Raw genomic sequence first — 19653 nt, 5'->3', positions numbered from 1 at the left:
GTTGCATACTGAGGTGCGACTGTACTTTGTTGAATATTGTGAGGTCTGTGCAAAAAGAAACCAAACTTTTTATATAGCCCATGAACTTGCTGACAAAGTGTGATTGTGATAGGAGCGCTGTGTTGTGACAACTCTGAGCTTTAGTCTAACATTAGCTGCACCACACCATGTCACTTAGTCATCACGATGGGAGTACTGTGTAGCAGCGACTTTGAACATTGGTCAAACACTAGCTGCGTCACACCACATCACTTACTTATTGAGATACATATGCTTGAGTGAACATGTGTTTAGTGCATTTGGCAATTTGTTTCAGGTTGAATATTGAAAGATCTTGAAGAGCAACATGTTTGCATGAAACTCTGTTTCAAATTGGAAATGTCATGACAGTTGATGAAACATGAGTGTAACGGCTATTATGTCAGACAAAGTGGCAGTTGTCGCAGTGGGTTGAAACATCACCACCATGACTGAAAAAAGCATGTCAGAGTCACTCAAATGTGAAGATGATGTTGACTGTCTTTTTTTATTTGGAAGGATGTTTTTCATCATGAGTTTGTTCCACATGGTCAGAAAGTCAGTAAAGAGTTAACTTGGATGTCCTGAAGCGATTGAGCAAGGCATTATGAAGGCAGAGGCCTGAGGCATGGACAAACAATACCTGGATGCTGCACCATGACAATGCACTTGCTCACGTATCACTTTTTGTCCCTGACTTTTTGGTAAAGCATGAAATGACCTTCATCCCCCAGCAACCGTACTCACCAGATTTGGCCCCTGTGGACTTTTTTTCGTTCCCAGAGTTGAAATCCACTCTGAAAGGTCACTAATTTCAGGTGATAAAAGAGATAGAAGAAAATTTGCTAAGTGCACTAAATACACGTTCACTCAGGTGCATGTATCTCTGTGACTAAGTGACGTGGCATGGTGTGGCTAGTGTTAGATTAAGATCAAAGTTGCCAGTACACATAACTCCTGTCGCAATCATGCAACACTACTTGATGTGGTATTAATAAAGTTTGGTTTCTCTTTGGACAGACCTCATACATTTGCTGAACTCAGAGCTTAGGAAATTTAGGTAATCACGATTTTTTTTTTTTTTTTTTTTTTTTTTTAATAGATATTTCAGGTTGTGCTATACTGTGTGTGTTGTGGCAGAGATGCCGCTGAAAACTAATAGTGATGATATCACTTGGTGTTTTAGAGGTTGTGTGCTGTGGTGTATTCATATTTATCTAAGTGTATTACAGAATGATGTGGTAATTCCAAGACAATTCTCAGGGCGGAAGCCGACCACTGTTATGGGAGACGAGATTAAAAATAGGGGAAGGAGCAGCTCGGGGTATTGCTTACCTCCACACCCATCAGGACACCCCTCTGGTCCATAGGGATATCAAGAGTGCAAACATCCTTCTTGACCATGATCTCACACCAAAGGTACCACATGTGGCTGTCTTGACAGGCTTGCTAATATTTATGTTAGATTTATCAGTGTGTTTGCATATTAATTATGTATAATTACTTTTACATAACAGGGATGCTTATTGTATCACATTGTTTTGCATATAAATGCTCCAACATACATGTATGTTTTAGCCCTGGCTACCTAATGACAGCTGTCCACATTGCTCAATCTCTGGCAGCATCCTTATTAAGTCCTTATTCCTAAGGTCTCAATCTGTGGCCTCTTCTCAGGCCTTTTGGCCTACCTTTCGCTGCCCTGCCCACCTCTTACCTTCTGCACCCAGTTGCCGTCTTCCGTTTTCTCAACATGCGCGAACCATCTCAGTCTACCCCTCCATATCACAACACCAGTACATTCAAATGTCATCCTTCCTCTCAACTCTTCAGCCACAATCCAAGTCCCCCCAGACCTCGCATTCAAAGATACACTGCACATCCAACCAATCATTGTCATCTCTATATGTGTGAGCCTACAAATATCCTCCTTTGCTTCTCAGGTCTCACTGCTGTACAGCATATCACTCTTAACACATGCTGCATTCAAGGATCCCTTAGCATGGAGGGAGAGCTCTCTCAGTGCCAGGAGAGGCAACAGCAACCTGGAGTTCGTCCACCTAAATAACCTGATATAATTTGCCGAATCGATATGTTGCTAATATGTGCATTTTTTCTGATACTGAACCAATTCCAGTATTTACTCTCAATATCAGGATATCGGATATGGAAGGAAGAATATTATAATGCCATTTATGAAAGATTTAGTTCGTTGGTTTGCCAGATTCTGTGCAAAAGAGTGTTGTTTACCTTGACCCAGTTTTGTAGCCTAATAAAGAAGAGTCTTACTGAAAACCGTTAAAGGTTCAGAGTAATAAGTGGGTGAGTGGGGAAAGAGAGAGAGAAAAAAAAAAGGCTGAAGCCAGTGAGTTGAGTGAGGCCTACCTTGTACTGGTGGTGTGTAAGTGTGGTGACTGTGGTTTTATGTATGTAAATTGTGTACACACGCTGTCGACATAAGCACGAACTGCCTGCAACCATTAGTTCTTACATTCTTTATCATCATTGTTATCATCATCTGGACCTCCTTTCCCACCCTAGGGCAAGGCGAGGAGTAGCAACGTCCAGACAGCCCAAATTTGCCCAGTCCAATGAGCCATGCTGCCATTCACTCACCATGCAAGTCTCTGTAATCCTGGCTCCATCTGATATGCCAAAAACATTCACCACATTCTGTAGCTTCACATACACATATCCGATAGAGTCAATCCGGATGCTGTCACATTAGAAAGGGATGTCAAATGCCTGATCATGTGCTTCTCCTCACAATATTCATCCAGCCAATTTGATCTCTTGTAGTCCCCTAGCCTCGTCGACTTCCAAACCTCTTTTCCTCACACACTAATCCACCGTATCTGTCCATTTTCTCCTTGGCCTACCTTGCCTTCTCCTTCCTTCAGATTTGCCCAGATTTACCTTTTTCACCACTCCATTGTTATCCACTCTCTCCACATGACCATACCATCTCAGTACACCCTCTTCTTTTCTGGTGTCCACAGACTTCCTCATTCCACATCTTTCACAAATCACATTATTTTGTATCCTATCCACTCTCTGTACTCGACATACCTGTAGATTCCTCAGCAGTCCCATCTCCACAGCTGTCACTCCTGACTTTTCATTTTCATTCCACACCATAGTCTCACATTCATATGTTAGAGATGGCACTAACACTCCATCATGTAAGCCTCATGCAGCTGCAACACTCAAGCATCTGTTTCTTATCAAGGCCTTCATTGCACCAGGTACTTTCTTTCCTTGTGTCACTCTACTTTCCATTTCTTTTGCACATTTTCCTCTCTTTCCTATCACTGTACCCAGGTATTTGAACTCTCTCACCCATTCCAGTCTCTCTCCATTCACTGTAACATCACACTGGGAGTCACCATCTCTATCAGTAACCATCACTCAACCCTTTCCACAGTTACTGTCAAGGCATGATGCTCACAGACATCAGCAAAACTCTGTACTGGTCTACCAGTTTCTTGTTCAGTATTTGCAAGTACAGTAATACTGCATCATCAGCATACAGCAGATCTGAGATACTGTATTCCATTCATCATCATTCAGTACCAATGCCATCCCTCTCTCCATTACTCGTATTTTTACTTCTTTCATCATCCCATCCATATATGTATTGAACAATGAGAACATCACAACATTGTCGCACACCCACACCGTTCGTCAACCATTCACTTTGATGCCCAGTTACCCTTACACATGCTTCACTACCATCATAAAAACTCTTGACGGCACCTAGCAGCTTACCATCTACACCATCCTTGCACATAACCTTCCACAATCCTTCTCGTCTACTTTGTCTTATACTTTTTCCAGATCCATGAATTCCATGAACACCTCGTAGTCCATCTCACAAGCCTTTTCCACTCTCTGTTTCACTGCAGATATTAAATCCACACATCCTCAGCCACTCCTAAACTCACTCTGTTCATCACTGAGCAGGATAATGTAATGAATGTAAATGTAATTGATAATGCCCAAATACAAGCTTAATTCACCATTGAAACATAGAACTGTATGAAATAATATCACTGATATTTCCATGTTATTTCCACAAATGGGCAGAAACAGTGATGGTTGCCCATGATGGTGGTTGCTTTTCGGAGTTTCGACCTTGGAGTCAAGGGAGGGGAATGGCATTGTCCCCCTCCCCCCTGCTGTGCCACCACTTGGTACCTGTCTATCTGTGATTTTATTTATTTATCTATCTAACTGTCTGTCTATAATTTCATTTATCTGATATTCACCTTAGCATTTCCAGTGCAGAATTATGTTCTGATATTTGAAAATGGGGCTGCTTTTCTCTTGCACTATCCTTGGAGCAGGTATAGCAGAGGCGTAAGAATGGATGTTTAAATGTTTTCAGTATATTCGATATGTTTTGAGGTGAATGACTTTTTAGTAAATTGTGAACATTTAAGAATGCTTCATTAATTTTTGATGTTACAAGGCAAACGGCACTGTCAGTGAGGGAGTGTTATTGTTATTGAGAGGAGAGGGTAGAGACAACTGTACTGTTGTACGCCTTGTTCCCAACAACCTCGCCATACTGAACTACAGTCGTAAAACATTTTGAAATGGTTTTTGTTTAGTGTGTATATACAAGTGCTACATTTATTATTATTATTATTATTATTGTGGAGGTATTCAGATGTTAGTGAGTTTACATAATTAGTGATGGGATTGAAGTAGTGTTCAGGAGCATGTTTGCTGAGCAGAAAAGACTCGTTTCGTATTTCATTTGGTTTGTTTAAGGATATTTTTTCAGGTTAGGAAGTGAATCCTTCTGCCTACAAGTGGCTTTACACTCCCTCTTCTGTCTTTCTTTCCTTCATTCTTTCCTCTTCCTTCTGCCTGTGGGTGACTCTACACTGAATGACAAGCCATATGGTTTCCTGTACACCAGGAAACTGTTGACTACGCTGATTGGTAACCACATTACCAAATTATGGCACTTGGTGGTTTAGTGGGTATTACGGCTCTCCAGTTGGATTAAGCCGGTGAAGGTTGATATCCAAGGGGTGGTTGGGGTTTCTTGGTCACGTATTACCACAGGGATGAGTGAGGCTCCTAAGCTCCTAAGGGGCAATGTAGGATTGGATGATGGATAGATGGATGGAGGAAGTGAATGTGTTGTCTGTAGGTAATGAGACATCAGGGGCAAGTTACAGTAGTCTCACATCAGTCTGAGTCTAGATCGAATGTGGGAATATACCTTAATACTGGAGGTATGGGGCACGAATCTGACTAGTACGGGGTACTTTTAGGGTAAATAAAATGCTGTAAACGTTCCTTGTAATTGATTTTTGAAAATCTGTTTGTGTTGTCTGTGATTGTAATATACAGTACGTGCAGTCATTTGATTTGGAGATAAAGTGTATTCCTACTTTTAATGGCCTATATATTTTCAAAAATGAACGAAAGAACGGGTTTTATTAAGTTTTGTTAAGTTCATTTCATGAAGAATAATACTCATCTCTGTATACTGATACATATTTATTATACTTTAACCCCTTAACTGCGAGGTTGTTGGGAGTGTGCCAGGCGTGTTCCGCAGGGATATTCACGCTCCAACTAACTTTTTAAAAATATTTGCCAAAAATCAGTTATTAGTCCTAGATTATTATAATTTTATAACCCTTTGGCACATACCATCAACTTTCTTCTGGGATGTTTGTTGAGCCTTCGTCTTCTACCGTAGGACTTGTGGAGACTTCTGAAGTTGGGTAACGAAGTCTCCTCTTTACACTTCCCAGTACCCTGTAATATGGTTACCACTGCCTGATATTATAACTACAAACACTATTCTATGAATTTCAAGTAGTTTGGAATCCATATTCAAAAAAAAAAAAAAAAAAAAAAAAAAAAAAAAAACTACTGTGAAAGCAATGTAAATTATGAGCGCATATGAGCTTTCCTCCCGTGCTCATTCCCTGATGGTATTTTGAGGCGGAGCTGTCATTTATTATTTATAAACACACTCACACTTTATATTCCTAGTACCTTATTACACTTATATATACAATATTTATCTATAAGTTTCTTTCAGTACTAGTACTGTAGTTTATTTTCACTCCAGGCATTCACTTTCTCATTCTGTAAACTAGCGTAGAGAGCGAAGCTGTCACTTTCACTTTCATTACTTCCAGTATTTATACATGCTAGAGCGAAACTTTCACTTTCACATTCATTACTCCTAGTATTTATACTTGTATTCTTATTTTACTACTTATTTACATTTCTGTTTACATTCTCTTTTATTTACATTATTTACATTTCTATTTTATTTACACTATGTTATGCACTGTCACTTGCAGTAACTTATAAAACTGTTTTCCACTGTTCTGTTATATTTACATTCATTGCTTTCACTTGCTGTTTACACATTATTTACATTTCCACTTGCACTGTTTTAGAGTCACCAGAAAGATCGTAGTCACTGTCCATCATTATCATTGATAAATTAGCCAGTTCACATTCCACAGCAGAGTCACTTAGTCCTTTACCCCTTCCCACACAAGTTTTTATAGAGGTAGAGGTCACAGGGCCCTTTGCATGGGGCTAAAAAGTGGCGGAATTGGACAGGCGCGAATCCGACGTGGTTTCACGTTGAAAGACGGCAGTAAACTGAATGCTGTGGCCTAGGGGCAGTGAAGGGTTGACAATGACAGCATGGTGACAGCTGCTAATTTATATGCTATGAAATGATTGGCAGGAAATCGGCAAAAAAAACGGCTGCAACTAGAACCAGCTTTACACTCGTATGGGGACAGTTTTGTCTTACTTATACTCCAGCTTTCTTTTTACTTTCTCTCATACCCCACCAGTGATACAGTGAAGGAAAGTACAGCAGTCAAATAAGACATGATAGGAGTTTTAGAAGCCAGTCTGAGGATAGGGATTTTTTTTTGGGGGGGTCCAAAGCCTCAAACATAACCCCATTGAACTCATGTTATAATCATCCCTGCATCTGACAAATTGTTGTCCATTCCACATTCTGTAATGTAACCCCATCAGATAATGGTATGTTTTCGTTAGTTGAACCCCTATGTGCCAGCATTCTTTTTGGCGTGGCTGCCTCCTCAGTACGGCATTATTTCTCAAAATAGCCCTATTTCAAACTTTGATATCTGGGAAAGTATAGCAGTTAGGGAAACAAATTAAAGACCACATTACCCACCACTCTTCTTCCAAGTGAAAGCATCCCCAGGTCTGCAGGTGGTCACGTCAATGATTAAGGAGGTGAAGAAGATGAGTAACTTTTGGTGCTCGAAGCAGGATGTCTTCATGCGTCTGCGTGTGGCCCAGACTTTGGCTTTGCTATCAGTGTGATGACTTCTCCACTACTAGATAAACTGGAAACATTGGCATCCAAGGCATGCCTTATGGCACTATTGCTGAGCCCTTTTGTAGTATCCTTGGAAAGAGGTTCGGCAGGGGTGGATGAGGCAAAGAGGTCTGTGTGAGGGGAGAATGGAATTGGACAAGAAGTTTCAGAAAACATCATTCAGCATCTGGCTAAGTCACAAAGAAGACTATGATATGCTTGCATGAGGTGGTGGAAGTCTCTCCCTACCCTTTGGTGACGAGATCAAGTGGAGGCCACATCAAGCTGTTGCAGGAATACGTTTGCGGTTCTCACTGACATTCAGTGGGCTCTCTCAACCTATTTTGCGTCGGTCCCGGCCAACAGCCAGTGGGTATGGGTTAATGATCATTGTCCCACAGTCAGTGTTAAACAAATATTGTGTGGATGTTATGGTAGGAAAAACTTAGCTGGATGAGAAATGAAATGACACAGTCATAAATATTTTAAAAATAAATTCACTCTTATCTTAAATGTCGGGACCAACTTGCCTAGCCCCAGGCTGCTACGCTCCTCATGGGGCAATGTAGGATTGGACGATGGATGGAGGAATGGAATTCAAGGAAAGAAAAGACTTTAAAAACTGAGATAATTAATAGATGACTTTCATGATGAGATGCTCATGACAAAAGTTTGAACCATTTTATAATTTGATTTGCTGACTGAGTAGATTTACAGCAAAAGTACTTTTTGAAACATCTTGTGCATCATGTACAGTATAAGGGTAATTGCTGGTGTCATGTTTGAGTAAGTAAATAGATCATATTACTGCTGTTACTCAGTCTCTTGCTCAGCATTGTACCTGTGGTCTCATGGCTGAAATATTAATGCAGAATTTTTGACTGATAATTTTCACTAACTAATAAATTTGTGTTCATGAATTTCATTTTGTGGCATTGAAAAGAACGAACAGATTTTTCTTGTAGTTGTATGAAGTCCACCGTGCAAAAAGTAGCATTAATTATGATATAATATTGGTAAATACCCTGAGGCCAGCTTGTATTGTAATATTGTATTAAAGACATATTTCCAAGCATTTATCATTCTGACAGGTTATTGTGTATGTATTTACAAGGTTGGTGACTTTGGGTTGGTTCGACTGGGTGGTGGTGGGACACATACCCGGACCTTGATACGGACAACCACCGTCTTTGGTACATCTGCGTACATGGCTCCTGAGGCTTTCCGAGGGGATATATCCGTCAAGATGGACACATTTAGTTATGGCATAGTAAGTCAGTAGTAATACAGTATTTTATGTTATTTCTGGTACAGGTTGTCTTCATGATAGTTCAGGGACATTCCAAAAATTTACAGCTTTCCTGTACAGTGGGCATTGTAAATTGGGAAGACTAGCACACTACAGTCAGGTCTCCTTATACGAGTGTTTGCTGTTTGATCAATCACAATAACGATGAACAAAAAGTTAGACGTATTTTTGGAATAACAGTGACGAAACGATCATGGATTTGCTAGAATGATATCTCCCAATCAGATGATTAGGCCCAGTGTTTATATTAAAAGCTCTGATCATCTGCCATTTGTTCCATTTTGTTCATGAAAGACCGTTGATACACCATTGCTATTTTGAAATAACAGTGCAGGTGCTTAACAGATAGTGCAGTGTGCAATTTTAAGTGAATGATAACTTGGTGTGTGTGAAATGCAGCTTAAATGGGCAAGGTTTTTTAAGATTTTAGGTTTTGTGATCAAGGGCCCCCTTCCATATCTCCATTGAACCCATGTTATGTCAACCTTAATGATAGTTCATTATGCGATGGGTTTTCACTTGATGTAACCCCATCCCATAGGAAGTTGTGACTGTACTGTAACCAGTATGACTTGGCAAACCAATATTTTGCCGATTTTTGCCTTTTTTTCTATGCCGAACTGATACCGGTTTTTCATGTTGATATTGGCACATCAGATATGAGAAGACGAAACATTACTCTGCCATTTTTTCAAGGTTTTGTTCATTGTGTAGCCTGATTCTGTGTGAGTGTTGTTACCTTGACATTATTTTGCAGCCCAATGAAGAATAGTCGTACTGAAAACTGTTGCGGGTTCAGAATAATAATTGGGTAAGTGGGAAAGGAGAAGTAAGAGAGAGAGAGAGAGAAACTCAAGGCCAAAAGCAGTGAGTTGAGAGTGAGATATACTGGGCCTACTTTATTGGCAGTGTGTACTGGTAAATGATGTCTGTGTGGGTTTATATACGTACCAGGAGTTCCAGCTTTCCATATCACCAACATTCCCATCCCCCTCAGGAGTATCACTCTGACTCTGTTTATGTAGCTGATCTAAATAATCCTGCAACAGTCAACAGCTATTTTCATCTACAGTTTCTTCATTATTTTTCCATCATCAGCAAACATATTTTTATATGATCGAGCTTCATTGGGCATATCATTTACATATACCTGGAATATAATAGGGGCTAAAACTGCTCTTTGGAACCCTGCACTTATCACTTCCTTGTATGTTGAAAGCTTGTTTCTAATCATAGCCCGCATCTGTCTGCTGGTGAGGTAACTCACCCATTTCAATAAAATACCATCTATGCCATCATCATTTTTTTATTTCCAAATCAACCTCTCAATGTGGTCACTGTGTGACCTTACACCATCAACCCACACCATCACCCAGACAACCACCAATCACACCACTGTCACCCCACTCTCACCCACATCATCACCCAGGACTGTCACCCACACCATCACCCCACACTGTCACTTCACATCACCATCCCACACTATCACCCACACCATCACCAACTCTTGCCATCCCAAACCACATCATCACCCATACCTTGCCATCATCCCACATCGTCACTCCACACCATCACCCACTCTCTCACCCCACACCATCTCTCACTCTATCATCCCATACCATCACCCAGTCCATCACCCCATACCATCACCCACTCTCTCACCCCACACCATCATCCACTCTCTCACCCCACACCATCACCCCACACTATCTCTCACTCTATCACTCCACACCATCACCCACTCTCTCACCCCACACTATCTCTCACTCTATCACTCCACACCATCACCCACTCTCTCACCCCACACTATCTCTCACTCTATCACTCCACACCATCACCCACTATCTCACCCCACACTATCTCTCACTCTATCACCCCACATATCCCCCATCACAATCACTTTATAGCTCTTGGGCATTTCTCCCACTACTTCACCCAGCTCATCCCAAAACCTGTCTTTCTGTCTCGCACTCCTGTCCTCACACAGTGCATAAGCTACATTCACTGCCATGTTCACCTTCTCAAACTTGAACTTGACATACCTACACCTCGAGCTGACGCATTTGTAGTCTCTCATTCCACTCTGCCACACCTCATTCATCAACAAGGCAACTCCTTCCTTACATCTTCCTCTTCCATTCATTCCCAGTATTACACATTTCACATCCTCCCACTCCTCCACTTCGCACCCTTTCATCTTTGTTTCACACAGTGCCATCACAGCATATCTCGCACTCTTGAACACATTCACCACTTCCACCCTCTTGCTCTCCTCATTCACACCTCTCACCTTCCACATGGCCACACGAGTCTGCCTATTTGGTTGGGGCCCTGGGCAGGTATTGGGCCCTCCAAGGCACTCTGAAACGACTGCCATGATTAAGTGATTTTAGGTAGGGGAATCTGGGGGACACTTAACCCTGCTAGAAACCCCGGTTATATGGTTACCACCCAACGTAGTAAGTGGTTTCCTGGGTACAGGAAACCATTTGGCTTGTCACTAAGTGTAGCGCTCATATGGCATCACTCTACATTGAATGAGTGCGTGATGGGCTCCCCCACCTACCACCAAGTATATATATATATATATTTCTATCTATCTATCTATAGCCTGACGCCCTAATCCCGCAAAGGGTGGCCGCAGACAAAACGCCTCCAAGTCGCTCTGTCACCCACCATTTGACTACCCTCCCCCCAACTCACCCCCCCCTCCCTCATATACCTCTCAACTCCATCCCTCCACCTCATCCTTGGTCTACCTCTCCCTCTCCCTCCTCCCACCTCACCCACATACAGTCAGTCTTTCATTCTCCTTTCTCTCCACATGTCCAAACCACCTCAGTGTATTTCTCCTAATCTTCTCAAGCACATCCACATCCACCCCACAGCGTTCCTTCACTTCTTCATTCGTCAACCTGTCCCTCCACGTCACTCCACATGCTCCTCTCAAGTAACTCATTTCCACTGCTCTCACTCTTGACTTGTTCCCCTCTTGTAAGGTCCATGCCTCGCTTCCATACGTCAGGGTAGGGATCACAATACTATCATGCAGTGACTTCTTAACTTCCATACTCACCTCCCTATTTCTCATCACTGCTCTCAGTGTACCAACAACCTTCCTTCCCTGCTGTACCCTTTCATGCACTTCATCCCCCAAAGTTCCATCCTTACTCATCACACTACCCAAGTACTTGAATGCACTCACATTCTCCATATCCTCACCATCCACCCTCACTGCACACTCTGTGACTTCATTCCTCTCAAACACCATAACTTTACTTTTGTTTACATTAACTTTTAGATTCCTCCTCCTACACACTGTCCCAAATTCATTCACCAAACCTTGCAACTCCCATTCATCTTCACTGAACAGCACTGTATCATCAGCAAACAGCAACACCGGAATCTTCCAAATCTCACCCTCATTAATTAGAGCCACCCCCACATCCACTGCCCTACCCTGCACCTCCTTTACAACCCCATCCATGTATATATTAAACAGCCATGGAGACATCACACAACCCTGTTTCAGTCCCACCTTGAGATCAAAGAACTCACTCAGCTCACCATCCATTCGCACCGTAGCCCTAGCTCCCTCATACATACTCTTCACAGCACTCAACAATTTCCCCCCCACTCCATATATTCTTAATACCTTCCACATACCTTGCCTATCTATTCTGTCATAAGCTTTCTCCAAGTCCATGAAGGCAGCATACACTTTCCTTCCCTTCTCTAGATATTTCTCCACTAAACATCTTAGAACAAATATCTGATCTACACACCCTTTTCCCTTCCTAAATCCCCCTTGTTCTTCTCCAACTAGCTCCTCTGTCATATGCCTAACCCTATCAATGAGTATTCTACCATATATTTTACCAGTCACACTAAGTAGGCAAATACCCCTATGGTTACCACATACTTCTCTCTCTCCTTTTCCTTTGTATAAAGGAACAGTTATACCTGATTTCCAGTCCTCTGGAACCCTTCCCTCTTCCCAAGCCAATCTACACAACTTCCATATCCACTCCACAACAATCTCACCCCCATACCTAAGCATTTCACCACACACTCCATCAATACCTGGGGCCTTTCCCAACTTAATATTCTTCATCGCTTCCACGACCTCCGCCCTACTGATCTCTTCCTCCCTCCTCTCATCTCTTCTTCTCCCAGCCATTCCCCAACCACTTATACTCGCACTGTTCTCACTCCCCACATTCAACAAATCCTCAAAGTGCTCCTTCCATCTCTTCAGTTTCTCTCTCTTCTCCGCCAACAATCTATTATTCCTATCTTTCACTCCCCTACTATTTCCCCTTTCACACTGCCTTACTTTCTTTACCTCCTTCCAAAACAATTTCTTACTTTCCCTCCATTTCACACTCAGATTCCTCCCAAACTCTTCATCCACTTTCTTCTTACTCTCCTTCACCAGTCTCTTAATCTCCCTTCTCCTGCTCACATATACCTCTCTCTTCTCTCTCTCATCTTCTCCCCTACCTCTACTCGCTAACCATTCACAATATGCCTTCTTCTTTTGTTCCACAGCTCGTTTCACCTCATCATTCCACCATGCTGTCCCTTGCACACCCTTGCATCTCCTCCTCACTCCACAAACCGCCTCCCACGCTGCGCCTATCTCCTCCGTGAATATCTTACATATGTTTTCCACCCCTTCCATCTGCTCTAGCTCATACCTTCCCAGTCTTTCTTCCACTATGCTCTTATACTCTGTCATTTTCTCACTATCTTGCAATTTCTTCACTCTTCTCACAGGAGTTGCTTCCTCCTGTCTTCCCCTTCGTCTCCTCAGCCACTTTCTTTGCAGCTCTACCTTGGCCATCACTAAGTGATGGTCCGAGACTCCATTCCCCCACCCTCTCCACACTCTCGCATCCAACACTTGTCTTCTCATTCGCTCATCCACACACACGTAGTCTATCATTGCCTTTCGTTCAACAAGTTCACCATCCATCCTCCTCATTACTCTCCATGTATACCGGTGGATCATCTTATGCCGAAAGTAGGTGTTGGCTATTGCCAATCCCTTACAAGCACAGATGTCCACCAAAGCACTTCCATTCCCATCTACATCAGCTGGCACACCCCACTGACCAACCACTCCATCCACTTGTACATTCCCAACTTTGCCATTCATGTCTCCAATCAACAGCACTCTCTCGCTCCTCTCAAACTTTTCCATACACGCTTCTACACTCGCCCAAAACTCATCTTTCACTCTTGCCACTCGATCCTCTGTCGGGGCATACACACATAGAATCGCCCACGCTTGTATACCTACTTTCATCCTCACCCATTCAATCCTTGCACCCACTGTTCCATACTCTCTTATATTCTCCTTCCACTTCTTGCTTATCATCAGACATACTCCCTCTCTTGCCCTCTCATTCTCACTGACTCCCGCACATACTGTATACCTGAACCATATTCCCATTCTCTCACCCTTTCACCTTTCCATTTAGTTTCAGTCAATCCACATATATCCACTTTTGCATCCTCAAGCACCTGAACAATCTCTCTCTCTTTCACTTCATCACTCGCTCCTCTCACATTCCACGTTCCCACCCTAAGAATGTCCTTCGTCCGTTCCTTAGTCGTCAACGTATGGTCCGTCCGGGTCCGAGGCGCTTTGTTCGCTTTTTTAGTTAGTTCTTTTAACGGGGTGGGGCACTAACCCACCACCAACCCTTTTAGTCGCCTCGTACGACAAGCAGGGATACTGGGGGAGTATTCTTGAACCCCCCTAAGGTCTTTATCAATGTTAAATGAAATCATATTTTGGTATCATACATTTATTACCCAAAAGTTGCTATACAGCTTGAAAAGACCTGATGCATTAAAGGCATTCCTAACCGGAGCATTTATTGTTATTATCGAAGAGCCTTTTTTCCTCTGTTTTTTAATATTTGCCTTGTAACAAAAGGCAGTCACTGGTGCTTAACTTGATCAGGATCAGTACAGGAAGAGTACAGGCCAGGCAGACTTGATGCATCTGTACAATACACATCCATCACATTCTCTGTCTTCTTCATTTTTACTGTATTTATATAAAAAAATCATTTTTGATATAAATCGTCATTTTTTCACTCTGATTTAAGTCAGTTTAAATCATTTTATTTAAATCATAACAACCATGCATGCTCCCCACTTTTTTATTCAGTTCACCTGTCATTTTCAGCCAGTTTTCATTCTTTATCAAATTATCATCACACTCCTACTCACTGATCCAGAAATGCACTCATACTTGCTTTTCTTCTTTACACATTAGGTACTGCTGGAGCTTCTTACAGGACTCCCCTCATATGATGAAAACCGGGAGGGTTGTGATCTGGTGAGTAAGCCTTTGTTATTCACTCACTGAGCCCTTACTTGCCCTCATTCCTCCAAGGCTTAGTTATTCCTTGACTACCACCGTTCCCATTTACTTAAGCCTTGATCCTCTTCATGTACTCATGATTTGTGTCTTTACACTTGTCAGTAACCTTCCCTTCTTTCTCCTCTAAATGTATAAACCACTTCTCTCCTACCCGTAAACCACTAACTCCTTTCTTGGTGTTCTGTACAGTTGGACCTCTCATTCTTGCCATTTACTTTTATACCTCCCTTTTCTGACTCTTCTCCTGCCTTTTACTTGGACCCTTCTTTGGGGCCCCATACTCTGACTCCTTCACTCTCACTTCTGACTTTAAATAAACAGTTATTGTAATTTGATCGCTGTATAACTTTGTAACTCTCAACAGTTCACTACACTAATTCCACATTTTACACCACACATTGCATCCTGCTACATCACAGTGGTTGGTGCCACCAAGTGCATGGGATGGGAAAGCTACTCCCACTACCTTGTGGCACATTTATGTAAGGCAGGTTCTGTTGGCACAGCTTTGGTCTGGGATGGGGATGGGACTCAGATCTGTGCTACAGGCCACAGAACACTGCTGTTCTCAGGCTGTCGCATTTGTTTGTTAATGAGGGATCCAAACTTGGACCAATGCTCCAGGAGGCTGCTATGAATCCTCTTGTATTGGAAGAATGTACCAGTAATCATTAATGGCTACTACTATTTTTTTTTTTTTAATTAAAAAGACTCATCACCACATTTCTGCTACCCTGCAGTTCAGGTAGTGCTCATGTATTTTCCATCTCCTGCAGTCCCATGCTTCTCACTTCTGGCTCAGAAGTGGAAAGAAGAATAATAAAAGATAACAGGAAGGAATAAGAGAACAGAAAGAAAGGGCAGACACAGGGACAGAATGATAAAGATGAAGGGAGAAGTAGGCAACATTACATCAGGTGAGTGGATGATGTTCGCCGCCACCTACCACCCTTGACCTGCGGTACTATCCTTTAGTACTGGCTGGTTTCAGTGAGATTTTGCACAGCCAGTCGGCCATGCAGTACTGTATCTATCATCATTCATTCATTCATCATCCAATCCTACATTGCTCCATGAGGAGCATAGGAGCCTGGGGTTAGGCAATTGGTCCCGACATTTAAGATGAGAGTGATCAACCTCACTCATCCCTGAGTGGCATCACATGAACAATCAACCCCAACCACCCCTTGGATATAAACTTTCACCAGCTTAATCTGATTGGAGTACAATAATTACCCACTAAACCACCAGGTGCCAAAATTTGGTTATATGGTTACCACCCAGCATAGTAAATAGTTTCCTGGTATACAGGCAACCATTTGGCTTTTCACTCAGAGTAGAGTCACCCACAGGCAGAAGGAAGGAAAGAATGATGGAAAGAAAGACAGAAGAGGGAGTGTAAAGTCACCCGTAGGCAGAAGGACAAGAAAAGAATGAAGTAAAGAAAGACAGAAGAGGATGGAAGGAAAGAAGGGTGGGGGAAAGGATAGGGCAGACACTCAAGAGTAGCACTACATCGAGTGAGTGGATGGTGAGCGCCCCCACCTACCTGTCTATCTATGTATTGCCAGACTCCTTAATCCCATGAGGGGTGGCCACAAATTGCCTCCCTGTCTCCCACCATTTCACCGCCCTCCTCCCAGCTCACACACACCTCTTTTTATCTCTCTTCTCCATCTCTCTGTCTCATCCTCAGCCTCCCCTCCTGCTCCCCCCCCCCCTCCACCACATTCACATGCACTCCTTGTTTGTCTCTCGCTCTCCATCCTCTCCACATGGCTGAACCACCTCAGTGTATTTCTCTCAGCACTTTCTGTCACATCCACCATATATCATTAATTCATCTATGAAAATATTTGTAAAATTTGGATCAAAACTTCAACTACAGTATTTCAAGGTTGTGAGGTGGGGTGAATAATGAATGCTGAAGGGCATACAGATGATGGTTTTCTTTTATAGTAAGGTAAGCCAGGATGGAAGAAGTTTTGTGCCGGTTTTTGCTTAATTTTAATGTGATGCATAACTAAAGCTTCAGATGCATTTTTCTCAAAATTCCCTAACTCTTTAGAGTTATTGATGCTGCTACTGTGAGTGAGGCAATAGGCAGGATGAAGGTGGGGAAGGCAGCAGGTGTGTCTGGGTTGGCTGCCGAAATGTTGAAGGCCTCAGGAGACATAGGGGTGAGGTTAGTCACTGATCTGATAAATATGATTATTTATGAGTGTGTTATCCCAGATGATCGGCTGAAGAGTGTTATTGTAAATGTGTATAAAGGGAAGGGTGATGCCCTGGAAAGAGGAAATTATAGAGATATAAAGCTTTTAGATCAGATAATGAAGGTAATGGAGAGAGTTTTAGAAGGTATGATTAGAGAAAGAATGAATATTGATGAGATGCAGTTTGGGTTTATGCCAGTTAGGGGGACCACTGATGCCATATTCATTGTTCGACAGCTTCAGGAAAAATATATTGGTAGGAGAAAGGATCTGTATTTTGTTTTTGTTGATCTGGAAAAGGCCTTTGACAGAGTCCCTAGAGAGGTGGTGAAGTGGGCAATGAGAAAGCTTGGCTTGGAGGAGTGGCTGGTTAGGGTGGTTATGGCTATGTATGTGGGTGCTCGCACCCAGGTAAGAGTGAATGGAGATTTGAGTGATGAGTTTTCCGTGAATGTTGGTGTGCATCAGGGGTCAGTTTTGAGTCCCACGTTGTTTATCATGGTACTTGAAGCTCTCTCACGTGACTTTAGAAACGGACACCCATGGGAGATGTATGCTGATGATTTGGTGTTGATTGCAGAGAACGAAAGAGAGGCGGAGGAAAGGTTCAGGAAGTGGAGAGATGGTATGGGGCACAAGGGCTTATGGGTAAATGCAGATAAAACAAAAGTGATGATATCTAGGGTTGGTGGCGATACTGTCAAAGACAAGGGAGATTGGCCATGTGCAGGTTGCCACAAGGGCGTGGGAAGTAATTCCATTTTGTGCGGTGTTTGTGATAAATGGGTGCACAAGAGATGTAGTGGTATCAGAGGTAGACTTCGAGATAATGCTGATTTTATGTGTACAGCATGTCGGGGAGAGCAGGTGGAGATTGTCGGGCGTGAAAGGATTGAACTTTCTGGTGAATCTCTTGAGTGTGTGGAATAGTTTTGTTATTTGAGAGACATGTTGTGTGCTGGAGGTGGGGCTGGAGCTAGCTCTGTGGCTAGGGTGAGAAGTGGTTGGAAGAAGTTCAGGGAGCTGTTGCCTCTTCTGACATTGAGAAGGCTCTCCCTACATGCTAAGGGGGTCTTTGTATGCAGCATGTGTTAGGAGTGTAATACTGAATGGTAGTGAGACCTGGGCAGTAAAGGAGGAGGATATTCGCCGGTTCAGACATACAGAAATGACAATGATTAGGTGGATGTGTAGTGCGTCCCTGTGTGCAAAGTCTGGGGGGGCTGGGTTTACGATGGAAGAGTTGAGAGGTAGGATGGGACTGGAGTGTATTGTTGTTGTGATGAGAGGTAGATTGAGATGGTTTGGACATGTGGAGAGGATGGGGGATGATAATTGGGTGAGGAAGGTGAGAAGTGTTAATATTGGGGGTGGGGTTGTGAGGGGTAGACCGAGAAAGACATGGGACGAGGTCATTAAGTGTGACCTCAGGGTTAAGGGACTGAACAGGGAGGCTGCAATGGATTGTGCAGCCTGGAGAGCCGCCATTAGGTGACCAAGGCCGACGCATGCAAGCATGTTGGAGCCTTTAAAAATGAAACGAAGGAATGAAACAATATGTAATAAATAGTAGGAAATTGTTTTCAGTGACATATATAGTGGTGAACGTGGTGTAGAAACATTTAGGTGATGAGTATGAGGACAAGCGTGATGCAATCATTTATAGTTTAGGTACTTATGTATAGGGTGCAGAGATGAGTATTAAAACAGAAGTGGGTTTAGTGATATATTTGTAAATACAAATTTAGTGATGGTGTTAGGTGGTGGCAACCATCATCCACTCAGTATACGAGGTCTGTGCAGGAAATATCCGACATTAGCTCTTAAAAAAGTAACTTGCTAGGCTGTTGAGCCAGGACACTAATCCTCCTCAAAGTAGACCCCTTCTGACTTGACACACATAGCCCAGTGTTCTTTCCACTGCCTACAACATTATTTAAAGTCGGTTTTCGGGATCATATTTAATTAAATACAGTACAGTACAGGATTAGTGATAGATGTGATGCAGTGGTATTATATAAACACAGAAGTGTCAGTGCTTTGTCATTTCAGTTCAATTCCAGTTCAATTCAGTTCATTCGTAAAAAAAGAAATCGTCAGTTCCAATTCAGGTCAGTTCATTATGGTTGATATTTCATTCAGTTGAAATGTTTTCATTTTAAAATCAGTTTTAATCTACCCAGTACCATTAATCTAATGGAAAGAAATGAAATTGAGGTTTCAAAGTATTTTAAACTTTTTTTTGTGATAGCAAACTGTATATATTACCGTTTATCTAAGTATACTGTAAGTTAATTAGCTATTGTACAATAATGAATTCACATAGTACTGTATAAAATATTTTTTTATCATTTCAGTCATC

General features: G+C 42.3%; 1 protein-coding gene across 1 annotated transcript in view; it reads left to right on the top strand.

Moving 5' to 3' along the window:
* LOC145399671 (interleukin-1 receptor-associated kinase 4-like) overlaps positions 1 to 19653 on the top strand; it is a 57180-nt gene that overhangs the window by 19926 nt on the left and 17601 nt on the right. Inside the window, exons 5-7 of the mRNA XM_080272213.1 lie at positions 1282 to 1437; positions 8481 to 8636; positions 14968 to 15030. Coding sequence (XP_080128339.1) covers positions 1282 to 1437; positions 8481 to 8636; positions 14968 to 15030 — 375 coding nt within the window. The remainder of the gene's footprint in view (positions 1 to 1281; positions 1438 to 8480; positions 8637 to 14967; positions 15031 to 19653) is intronic.

Source organism: Coenobita brevimanus, chromosome 50 (assembly GCF_032717465.1).
Source record: "Coenobita brevimanus isolate Jiangsu-jjx chromosome 50, ASM3271746v2, whole genome shotgun sequence".
Lineage (NCBI taxonomy): Eukaryota > Metazoa > Arthropoda > Malacostraca > Decapoda > Coenobitidae > Coenobita > Coenobita brevimanus.
The sequence above is the reverse complement of the archived record's forward strand: the minus strand, read 5'-3'. Positions and strand labels throughout refer to the sequence as shown.